Source organism: Bombina bombina, chromosome 2, assembly GCF_027579735.1.
Source record: "Bombina bombina isolate aBomBom1 chromosome 2, aBomBom1.pri, whole genome shotgun sequence".
NCBI classification, from domain to species: domain Eukaryota; kingdom Metazoa; phylum Chordata; class Amphibia; order Anura; family Bombinatoridae; genus Bombina; species Bombina bombina.
Window position 1 is genome coordinate 1,429,712,820 of NC_069500.1, and position 13,187 is coordinate 1,429,726,006.

The 13,187-nt window shown below is 38.6% G+C and overlaps 1 protein-coding gene across 1 annotated transcript in view; it reads left to right on the forward strand.

Moving 5' to 3' along the window:
- Positions 1-13,187, forward strand: part of LOC128647600 (vomeronasal type-2 receptor 26-like) — a 333,654-nt gene that overhangs the window by 300,323 nt on the left and 20,144 nt on the right. The window contains exon 8 of the mRNA XM_053700356.1: positions 3,534-3,657. Within this exon, the coding sequence (XP_053556331.1) occupies positions 3,534-3,657 (124 nt within the window). The remainder of the gene's footprint in view (positions 1-3,533; positions 3,658-13,187) is intronic.

Below are 13,187 nucleotides of genomic sequence, written 5' to 3' on the forward strand. Positions count from 1 at the left end.
TGAACTAGAGATGTGTTCAATGATATAGTATGAACTAGAGACGTGTTCAATGATATAGTATTAACTAGAGATGTGTTCAATGATATAGTATGAACTAGAGACGTGTTCAATGATATGGTATGAACTAGAGACGTGTTCAATGATATAGTATGAACTAGAGATGTGTTCAATGATATAGTATGAACTAGAGATGTGTTCAATGATATAGTATGAACTAGAGATGTGTTTAATGATATAGTATGAACTAGAGATGTGTTCAATGATATGGTATGAACTAGAGATGTGTTTAATGATATGGTATGAACTAGAGATGTGTTCAATGATATAGTATTAACTAGAGACGTGTTCAATGATATGGTATGAACTAGAGACGTGTTTAATGATATGGTATGAACTAGAGATGTGTTCAATGATATAGTATGAACTAGAGACGTGTTTAATGATATAGTATGAACTAGAGATGTGTTCAATGATATAGTATGAACTAGAGACGTGTTCAATGATATAGTATGAACTAGAGATGTGTTTAATGATATGGTATGAACTAGAGATGTGTTCAATGATATAGTATGAACTAGAGATGTGTTTAATGATATAGTATGAACTAGAGATGTGTTCAATGATATAGTATGAACTAGAGACGTGTTCAATGATATAGTATGAACTAGAGACGTGTTTAATGATATGGTATGAACTAGAGATGTGTTCAATGATATAGTATGAACTAGAGATGTGTTCAATGATATAGTATGAACTAGAGATGTGTTTAATGATATGGTATGAACTAGAGATGTGTTCAATGATATAGTATGAACTAGAGATATGTTCAATGATATAGTATGAACTAGAGATGTGTTTAATGATATGGTATGAACTAGAGACGTGTTTAATGATATGGTATGAACTAGAGATGTGTTCAATGATATGGTATGAACTAGAGATGTGTTCAATGATATAGTATGAACTAGAGATGTGTTCAATGATATAGTATGAACTAGAGATGTGTTCAATGATATAGTATTAACTAGAGATGTGTTCAATGATATGGTATGAACTAGAGATGTGTTCAATGATATAGTATGAACTAGAGATGTGTTCAATGATATAGTATGAACTAGAGATGTGTTCAATGATATAGTATGAACTAGAGATGTGTTCAATGATATAGTATTAACTAGAGATGTGTTCAATGATATAGTATGAACTAGAGATGTGTTTAATGATATGGTATGAACTAGAGATGTGTTCAATGATATAGTATTAACTAGAGATGTGTTCAATGATATAGTATGAACTAGAGACGTGTTTAATGATATAGTATGAACTAGAGACGTGTTTAATGATATAGTATGAACTAGAGATGTGTTTAATGATATAGTATGAACTAGAGACGTGTTTAATGATATAGTATGAACTAGAGATGTGTTCAATGATATAGTATTAACTAGAGATGTGTTCAATGATATAGTATGAATTAGAGATGTGTTCAATGATATAGTATGAACTAGAGATGTGTTCAATGATATAGTATGAACTAGAGACGTGTTCAATGATATAGTATGAACTAGAGACGTGTTTAATGATATAGTATGAACTAGAGATGTGTTCAATGATATAGTATGAACTAGAGATGTGTTTAATGATATAGTATGAACTAGAGATGTGTTCAATGATATAGTATGAACTAGAGATGTGTTTAATGATATAGTATGAACTAAAGACGTGTTTAATGATATGGTATGAACTAGAGACGTGTTCAATGATATGGTATGAACTAGAGACGTGTTTAATGATATGGTATGAACTAGAGACGTGTTCAATGATATGGTATGAACTAGAGACGTGTTCAATGATATAGTATGAACTAGAGATGTGTTCAATGATATAGTATGAACTAAAGACGTGTTTAATGATATGGTATGAACTAGAGACGTGTTCAATGATATGGTTTGTCTCCTTGAGAAACTGACCACATTGCTTCATGACGAAGTGGGGCAGTGGATCCTGTATGTCTGCTGCTTTTATACACCATCACACACTCAAGTGAGCGTGTAATGCCGTCCCCTTCTCTAGTGCGACCAATTCAGCAAGAGAAGGGCCCGTCAAATCACCTGGGTGATTTCAATCAGCCACCTCAGAGATGGTAGAAAGTGTGAGAAGTAGTAGTATGAACTAGAGATGTGTTCAATGATATAGTATTAACTAGAGATGTGTTCAATGATATGGTATGAACTAGAGATGTGTTCAATGATATAGTATGAACTAGAGATGTGTTCAATGATATAGTATGAACTAGAGATGTGTTCAATGATATAGTATGAACTAGAGATGTGTTCAATGATATAGTATTAACTAGAGATGTGTTCAATGATATAGTATGAACTAGAGATGTGTTTAATGATATGGTATGAACTAGAGATGTGTTCAATGATATAGTATTAACTAGAGATGTGTTCAATGATATAGTATGAACTAGAGACGTGTTTAATGATATAGTATGAACTAGAGACGTGTTTAATGATATAGTATGAACTAGAGATGTGTTTAATGATATAGTATGAACTAGAGACGTGTTTAATGATATAGTATGAACTAGAGATGTGTTCAATGATATAGTATGAACTAGAGATGTGTTTAATGATATAGTATGAACTAGAGATGCGTTCAATGATATAGTATGAACTAGAGATGTGTTTAATGATATAGTATGAACTAAAGACGTGTTTAATGATATGGTATGAACTAGAGACGTGTTCAATGATATGGTATGAACTAGAGACGTGTTTAATGATATGGTATGAACTAGAGACGTGTTCAATGATATGGTATGAACTAGAGACGTGTTCAATGATATAGTATGAACTAGAGATGTGTTCAATGATATAGTATGAACTAAAGACGTGTTTAATGATATGGTATGAACTAGAGACGTGTTCAATGATATGGTTTGTCTCCTTGAGAAACTGACCACATTGCTTCATGACGAAGTGGGGCAGTGGATCCTGTATGTCTGCTGCTTGTATACACCATCACACACTCAAGTGAGCGTGTAATGCCGTCCCCTTCTCTAGTGCGACCAATTCAGCAAGAGAAGGGCCCGTCAAATCACCTGGGTGATTTCAATCAGCCACCTCAGAGATGGTAGAAAGTGTGAGAAGTAGCAGCTTATTGACCACTGATTCTTACATTTGCAATCTCACGCCAAAGGGGTCCAAAGCAGCTGATGCTGTTTATTAAATGGAGTCAGTCTTTATAAATTTATATTTATTCTGTCCGTTTTATTTTATGCAAATCAGTTGTGTGAATTTTATACATATTTTCCTTAAATAAAGATAAAAGGAAAGCATGGTGATATGGCAATATGAAAAGCAAAGATGTAATTCTCAGTTCTATATAAAAATAAATTATTTTGAAAAAAATAAAACCATTTTAAACTAAATTTATATTCTTAGCAAATAGTTTAAGTTTTTCAATTCACTGACAGCATTTTCTTATTGTAATTATGTTTCATTGATAACTGCGTATCTGTTCAGGTGCCACAGTCTCAGTGCTCAGAAACATGTCCTCCTGGTTCTAGAAAAGTCGTAAAGAGGGGACATCAGCCTTGCTGCTATGACTGTGCCGTATGTTCAGAGGGAGAAATTTCTAATGTATCAGGTAATATATAGTAATATGGAAGAAGGTTGTGTATATATGTACTGTGTGTGTATATATATATATATATATATATATATATATATATATATATATATATATATATATATATATATATACACACACATACAGTTGTGCTCATAAGTTTACATATCCTGGCAGAATTTATAATTTCTTGGCTATTTTTCAGAGAATATAAATGATAACACAAATACCTTTCTTTCACTCATGGTTAGTGTTTGACTGAAGCCATTTATTATCAATCAACTGTGTTTACACTTTTTAAATCATAACGAAAACAGAAACTACCCAAATGACCCTGATCAAAAGTTTACATACCCTGATGATTTTGGCCTGATAACATGCACACAAGTTGACACAAAGGGATTTGAATGACTATTAAAGGTAACTCACCTGTGATCTGTTTGCTTGTAATTAGTGTGTGTGTATGAAAGGTAATTGAGTTTCTGGACTCCTGACAGACCCTTGCATCTTTCATCCAGTGCTGCACTGATGATTCTGGATTCTGAGTCATGGAGGAAGCAAAAGAATTGTCAAAGGATCTGCGGGAAAAGGTAGTTGGACTGTATAAAACAGGAAAGGGATATAAAAAGATATCCAAGGAATTGAGAATGCAAATCAGCAGTGTTCAAACTTTAATAAAGAAGTGGAAAATGAGGGGTTCTGTTGAAATCAAACCACAGTCAGGTAGACCAAATAAATTTCAGCCACAACTGCCAGGAAAATTGTTTGGGATGCAAAGACAAACCCACAAATAACTTCAGGTGAAATACAGGACAAAATGGCTTCAGCCAAACACTAACCATGAGTGAAAGAAAAGTTTTGTGTTATCATTCATTCTCTGGAAAATGGCCAAGAAATCATAAATTCTGCCAGGGTATTTACACTTATGAGCACAACTATATATATATAGATGCAGTAACTAACCCTTCCATTTTTGCTTTTAATCTTAGCTGAGAGCTTGTAAGTGAGTGTTGGACTTTCTTTGCGATATATATATATATACACACATAAACACATACATACAAAAGTTTGGGGTCACTTGTTTTTTTAAGAAATGCAAACTTTTTGTCCATTAAAATAACATGAAATTGATCAGAAAAACACTGTGTAGACATTGTTAATCACGTAAATGACTACTGTAGCTGGAAACTGATGATTTTTAATGGAATATCTGCATAGTTGTACAGAGGCCCACTACCAGCAACCATCTGTCCTGTGTTCCAATGGCACATTGTGTTTGCTAATCCAAATTTATCATTTAAAAAAGCTAATTGACTAGAAAACTCTTTTGCAATTATGTTAACACACCTGAAAACTGTTGTGCCGATTAAAGAAACTATAAAACTGACCTTCATTAGACTAGTTGAGTATCTAGAGCATCAGCAATTGTGAGTTTAATTAAAGGCTCAAGATGGCCAGAAACAAAGAACTTTATCTGAAACTCATCAGTCTATTCTTGTTCTGAGAAATGAAGGTTATTTCATGTGAGAAATTGCCGAAAAAAACTTAAGATAGTGTACAACGCTGTGTACTACTCCCTTTACAGAACAGCATAAACTGGCTCTAACCAGAATAGAAAGGGGAGCAAGAACACCAATACATTACAGTGTCTAGTTTGAGAAATAGATGCCTCACAGGTTCTCAACTGGCAACTTCATTTATGTAGTACCCACAAAACGCCAGTCTCAGTGTCAGTGAAGAAGCAACTCCTGTATACTGGCCTTCTATGCAGAGTTGCAAAGAAAAAGCCATATCTCAGACTGGCCAATAAAAAGAAAAGATTAAGGGCCAGATTACGAGTGGTAATTAACCCTCCCGCTCGAGCGCTAACTCTACTAGAAGTAAGCTTTCTGCACATTGGGTAGTACTCACATTACAAGTTAAACGTAAAAAGTTTTCACTTTTGCCCTAACCCAAGCTCATTAATATATTCACCTAAAGAAATCAATAGAGCATTGGAAAAAATCTTACACCCTACTCACTCGCAAACCCGATTGCATATTCTGAATTGCACTATTCCAACATCAAAATATTAATATTTCACATTTCAATGTTATTCACATAGCAGAATATATTCTATTTATTCATAGATACATATTTCTTCATTTATCTGATGGTATTTTGGTACAATATGTATCCATACCTACTGTATATTTAGAACATATCCCCCTATGTTAAGAACATTGGAATGTGAAATATTTAGGGCCCCATGAGGCAAGCACAACTATTATTTAAAAAAAATAAAAAAAAATTGGCAGCCACCAGAGGGCACTACAGCAGAGTGCTATTGAGTGCAGGAAATGTCATTACAAGGAGTAAAGTATTAGCATTTGAGAGGATTTCTGAGTGTGCAGTAAACCACTATGCACAGTGTGAGACAGACTTGGCACTTTGTTTGTACAGTGTGTGCCTGAGTCAGACAGCAGATCACCTTCATTTGCAGAGGAGGTAGGACTTAGTAAATGTTTTTTTATTTCTTTGTGCAATTTCTGATTATAACTTCAGTGTGGTAATTGTACGGTGGTGCCAGGAGTCCATAAAAACACATTTTTTTAGCAATATGCAGTATATATATATATATATATATACATACATATATACACACACACACACACACATTATATATATACATTACATTCCTCTGGGCAAAAGTAAACCATCAAAACACAATTTAAACTGCTGAGAAATAATTACAAATGATACAATCCAGCAGAATTACAAATTAATAACATTTAATGTATCAAGACAATTATGAATTTGGCCTATTGTTTAAGCACATAACAAAAGATTAGTGTAGACAAAATGTCTATTTGAAATATAATGTCCCAAAAAAATACCTGGGTATCCCCAGAGCCGTGAAAGTAAAAAAAGGAATTCCTTGAAAGAGGGCCAACTTCCTTTATATTAATGGCCAATTTCTATATTCCCAAAAGCAACAAATCATGGCTTAAAGAATTAAATCAGCCAATAGGAATTCAAGGGACTCCATTTTTAATTGCGAAACTTGAATTCTCTATCCAGTGTATAACGGGGATCGTACAAAGAGGATCCTCCACGCTCCATGGCTCAGCGGTCGCCGGTCTTCAGTTCCGGGGTTGCCAGTCTTCATCTCCACCCCAGATTGTTCCGGGAAGAAGAGGTCGCCGCTTGGAAGAATACTTCACAGCATGGGGCAGGACCTTCTCTGCTGGATTTCAGGAATGGTGAGTATCAACCTGGGGGTTAGACTTAGGTTTTTGTTTAATTTTTTTTTATTATTATTTGGATAGGCTGGGCAGTAAAAGAGCTAAATGCCCTTTTAAGGGCAATTACCAACAAATGCCTTTTTCAGGGCAATGGGTAGTTTAGTTTTTTAGTGTTAGGTTCTTTTTTGGGGGGGTTTACTGTTAGGAGGGGACTTTGTTTATTTTTTTGTAAAAGAGCTGATTATCTTGGGGCAATGCCCTACAAAAAGCCATTTTAAGGGCTACTGGTAGTTTATTCTTAGAGTAGGGGGTGTTTTTATTTTGGGGGGCTTTTTTATTTTCATAGGGATTAGGTATATTTTTTTTAAAATTTGGTAATTTTGTTTTTTATTTTATGTAATCTTAGATTTCCTTATTTTCTGTAATTGTAGCTTAAAGGTACAGTCTACACCAGAATTTTAATTTTGACTAGACTATCCCTTTAATTTATACTTAGTTTTTTTTTTTTTAAAAGTAGTGTTAGTTTTTTTATTTTAATAGTATCTTTAGTATTTTGTAATTTAGGTAATTTGGGTTCATTTAGGGGGTGTTAGGCTAGGGGGTGTTAGGCTGGGGGCTAAGTAATTTATTTATTTGCGTTGTGTGCTTTGGTGGTTTAGGGGTTAATACTTTAATAGGTAGTTTGCGTTGTGGGCTTTGGTGGTTTAGTTTGCGATGTTGTGGTTGGTGAATTTAGGGGTTAATAATTTAGTTATTACTTGCGGTGTGGGTTTGATGGTGGATATAGTGGTTAATAGTTTAATTATACTTATTGCGTTGTGGGGGGTTGTCGGTTTAGGGGTTAATACTTTATTTATTTATTTTTTTGGCATCTAGCTGGTTATACCATGACCTAATGATTCAAATAATGCATTGTAGGACCTGTCACTAGCATATATCGTGGCACCGTTTAAAGCTTGCCTCATTCACATTCTGGTGTAACTATTACGTTTTGCATTAATTATGTTATAATTATTGTGATGAGAGTGGGAAGTGATGTCACCGGATGGAGGCGGGGTTTAGGTCCGTTATTGTCTATGTCGCAGTTACTTAGTGAGATATAATGTACCAGGTGTATACTTCCATGCTCTGCAATAAAATAGTGTTGTACCTTCTATGCTGTGTCCTGCATCTCATGACATGGTGTCAGAAGCTCTTGCCTGTGCTTCTATTTCCTGATTGATGATGATGTCAAAGTTTACCCCACCTGAGCCTTTTGACTTCTCTCAGCCTGCAGCTTGGCCCACATGGCGTTAGCGGTTTCAGCGCTTCAGGATTGCTTCCAAACTGAACAAGGAGAGTGGTGAAGTACAAGTTAATTCTCTTTTATACTCTATGGGGAAAGATGTGAAGCCAGTGTTCAATGCCTTTGCTTTCCAAGAAGGGGAAGAATTTGACTTTGACATAGTTATGAACAAACTCAGTGCCCACTTTGTGACCAAAAGAAATGTGATTCATGAGAGGGCTTGTTTTCACAAGCATGCCCAGCGTGTGGGAGAATCTGTGGAGTCATTTGTGCGCAGCCTGTGTGAACTAGCTGAATTCTGTGAGTTTGGTGTTGCTAAAGATGAGCAAATCAGAGATAGAATAGTCATAGGAATTGCAGGTGCTGAAGTCTCACTGAAGCTACAGTTAGAGGCTGATTTAACATTGGATGGGGCTATCAGGATGGCCCGCCAGAGTGAACTGGTGAAAAAACAAAGTGCTGATCTGAGGTCTGAGAGTATTGTGCATAAAGTTCAGCAGTTCAGGAGAGCTGCTAGTGAAAGGCACAGTGTGAGCGGTAGACGAAGGGCAACAGATAGGCCCAGAAGCGAATGGGCGCAGCATGCTCGCTGCACACGGTGAAACTGTGCCCATGATCAGAGTGTCATATGCCCTGCTAAAGAAAAAAGATGTAGAAAATGTAACCGAATGGGCAATTTTGAAGTGGTGTGTAAAACTGAATATATTAAGGAGATGCAGGTGGATAGCGACAAGGAGGGTCAAGAAGTGTCCTTTGTAGGGTCTGTTGTTGAATGGCCTGGTTCAGAGGAAGATTGGAGGGTTACTCTTACTGTAATGGGAGCCAAAGTCGCCTTTAAGATTGACACAGGAGCAGACATCACTGTTATGTCCCTTGCAGCATTCATAAAACTGCCTCGACAGCCTCAGTTGGCGAAAGTTACAACAAAAGTCCATAGTCCTGGTGGCCGTATTAATTGTGCGGAGAAATTTCTTGCCAGCTGCGAGTACAAGCAGAGGAAATTCACAATGTGGGTGCATGTGATTAGAGGTCAGTGTGTTAACAACTTATTGAGCAGAAAAGCATCCTGTGGTTTGGGCCTAGTAGCCAGAGTGAATGAGATTTAAGAAGATATGTTTGGTGAATTGGGCCTACTGAATTGCAACCCAGTCCGAATATCACTTAAAAGTGACGCATCATTACCACTCCCCGTAGAATTCCATTCCCACTCATGCCTCAAGTGGAGAAGGAACTTCTGCGTATGAAGAATATGGGAGTTATTGAAGGAGGTTGTTGAAGCAACTGACTGGTGTGCCCCCATTGTGCCTGTTGCGAAGAAAAACGGGAAGGTACACATCTGCGTAGACTTGAAAAGGCTGAATGAGGGGGTGAAGAGAGAGAGATATGTGCTGCTGACACTTGAAGACATAGCTCCGAAATTGGCTGGGAAGAAGTTCTTCTCTACACTGGATGCTTCCAGCAGCTTCTGGCAGATACCTCTAGATAAAAAGTGCCGCAAACTGACTACCTTCATTACACCAGTAGGTTGGTTCTGCTTCCGCAGACTCCCCTTCGGGATATCCTCTGCTCCAGAAATTTTTCAAAGAGAAATGAGTTCTCTCCTAAGAGACCACGTGGACATGGCAGTCATCATGGACGACATCTTGGTATATAGGTCTACACTGAAAGAACATGACTAGCGATTGAGCTGTGTGCTGCAGACCATTAGAGAGTCCAGGCTGAAGTTAATAAGGAGAAATGCCATTTTAGGAAAGCTGAATTATGTTACTTTGGGCATATCATCAATGGGGATGGCATCAAGTCGGACCCCGATAAAATCCGTGCTATTGAACAGATGAAAAGTCCTTCAGATGTAGATGAGCTAAAACAAATATTGGGCCTTGTAAATTATGTGGGCAGGTTCCTTCCAGATTTATCCACAATACTACACTCTATCACAGAGTTGTTAAAGAAAGATGTTGCCTGGGTCTGAGGACATTCACAGGAAGAATCCTTTGTGCAGGTCAAGTCCCTGCTGGGGTCTGCCCCATTGTTAGGGTTCTATGACCCTTCCAAAAAGACTCTGGTTAGTGCTGATGTGAACAGTTATGGATTAGGGGCTGTCCCTCCTGCAGTTTAATGAGAACAAACAACAGCCCATTGCCTACTGTTCCCGTACACCGACAGCTGCTGAGTCGAAATACGCCCAAATTGAGAAAGAGTGCCTGGCTGCAGTTTGGGCCTGTGGGCGCTTTCAGGTTTACCTAGTGGTATGACTGCAAAATTCACCTCTTTCCCGGAGCCCCACTTCCTAAAGGGAGGACTTGTCCACTCTCCAAAGCTGAAATCCATGGAGGAGTACAGCCAAGAGAACCTAGTTAAAGGGATCATTCCCCCTTCCTCCTCTTCTGTTCGTCAGTAAGAAAGATAGTGGGCTCAGACCTTGTATTGACTACAGGTCCTTGAACAACATAACTATCAAGAATCTCTATCCCATTCCTCTGATCACTGAACTGTGTGACTCATTCCAGAATGCTTGCTTCTTCACCAAGCTGGACAGGGCATTACGAATACCTCATAATACCGTTTGGGCTGTGTAACACCCCTGAAGTCCTCCAGGTATTTGTCAACGATGTCTTCCGTGACCTCATCAATTGGACTGTCATTGTCTACCTGGATGACAACCTTATTTTCTCTTTCACTCTGGAGGAGCATCATAAACACATGAGACAGGTACTTCAACATCTCAGAGACAATTCTTTGGTAGCCAAACTAAAAAAATTGAGTTTAATCAAGTTCCGGTCCAGTTCCTTGGTTATGTCATCTCAAAAGAAGGTTTTGCCATGGATCCTGCTAAACTCACCGCAGTTTTAGAATGGCCTCAACCTACTTCATTAAAGGAATTACAGAGATTCTTGGGGATCTCCAATTATTACTGTAAGTTTATAAAGAACTTTTCTCAAACAGTCGCTCCACTCACTGAATTGACAAAATGGAACAAAGACTGTAAACATTGGCCTCCTGAAGCCATAAATGCCTTCTCTCACCCTGTAGCCTTTTTCTCCAAATGCTTTACTCCTGCAGAGAGGAATTACAATGTGGGTAATCATGAACTCTTAGCCATTAAGATGGCCTTGACTGAATGGCATTATTGGTTAGAAGGCATAACCAATCCCATTCAGATTCTCACCAACCACAAGAATCTGACTTACCTAGAGACTGCTCATTGACTCAATCCTTGGCAGGCCAGGTGGGCCTTGTTCTTTTTCCATTTTAACTTTGTGGTCTCTTATCTTCCTGGGACCAAAAACAAGAAGGCTGATGCCCTTTCCCATCAGTTTCCCTACTCAAGTGTTTCCTCTGAAGCTCCTATTGAACACATCATACCTCCCTCCTGTGTGGTTGCTCAACTGAACACCATCCTTCTTTAAAGACTGCAATGTGCCCAGTCTAATAAACCTCCTGAAGCCCCTGTGGCTTCCGATATCTTTTCTGTACCTTTGAACTTACGCACTCCTGTGCTATACTGGGCTCATGATAGTGAACTCTCAGGACATCCTGGTTTGATTAGGACTTAAAAGCGTTTTTCCCAACATGTATGGTGGCCTACTATGAAGTCTCATATCACGCTCAGGATTACGTGAAAGCCTGCACAACTTGTGCTGCCAAAAAAACTCCCCGATCCTTGCCTTCTGGCTTGCTCCAACCATTGTCCATTCAAAAACAACCATGGACAAGCATAACAATGGACTTCATTGTGGACCTCCCCCTTCTGACCACCATACAGTTATCTTAACTAAACTGCCTTCTGCCCAAGAATTATCGTCTCTTTTTCTCTGGCATGTTATACGACTGCATGGCATTCCTGCGAATATTGATTCTGACAGAGGTTTACAATTCATCTCTACCTTTTGGAGAGCCTTTTGTAAGTTGATTGGAACCACTGTTTCCTTGTCTTCTGGCTACTATCCTCAGACCAGTGGACTAACAGATAGAGTAAACCAGGATCTCAAGGCCTACCTTAGAGCCTTTGTCAATTCTCTCCATACCAACTGGTCTCAGTTGTTACCCCTAGCTGAGCTGGCAAGGAACACCCATTGACACTCTTCTCTACGATGTACTCCATTTCAAGCCACAGCAGGATATCAACCTCATGTCTTCCCTCTTTCTGCTCAGTCCATTGGGGTTCCTGCTGCTGACCAACACGTTACTGAACTCACTACTCATTGGCAACGTATTCGATCTCAGCTACGTTCAGCTGTATCTAGATACAAAAAGTTTGCTGATCATCATAGAGTTTCTGTACGTGCCATCTCGGTAGGTGAACGTGTTTGGGTCTCTACTCAACATATTGGTCTACGTCAACCCTGTCACAAATTTGGGCCTAGGTTTATTGGTCCTTACAAAGTCCTAAAAAGACTGTCTCCTGTTGCTTACAAAGTGGCTTTGCCCAAACCCTGCGCATAGACCTAGTCTTCTCACTACTCAAGCCTTACATCATAATTAGATATACCCGACTCAGTGCTCCTCCTCCTCCATTCCTGGTCCATGGCGACCCTGAATATGAGGTTGCTAAGATACTTGACCCCAGATACAGGGGCATACAACTGCAATTTCTTGTATATTGGAAGGGTTATTCTGTGGTGGATCGCTCCTGGGTTCCTGCCCGTGACATGAATTCTCCATCTTTGGTCTCCAGATTCCATGCTGCTCATCCTTTGAAGCTGACTCTGGTTCCCGGAGGAACCCTTGAGAGGGGAGCTATGTCGTGCCGCGCCGTTCTAGCTGTTGCTTGGGGCATAACGCCTGCTTCCCTGCTCGTTGTCAAGGGCTGTGTCGACTCCTATTGCTTGCGGCGGTGACTTCATCACTGCACGTTCCTCTGACTCTGAAGCCAGTCAGGATCTCCTGTGGTGTGAATCCTGCACCTATGTAAGTTGCTCACTTTTCTACCTTAACTGCCAAGTATAGGTGTTACTTTGTGTGCTCCTGGGTGTGACTGTTATAACTGTATACTGGATTGCCATAACGTTAATAAACTCTGCCTGTCTGACTACTTG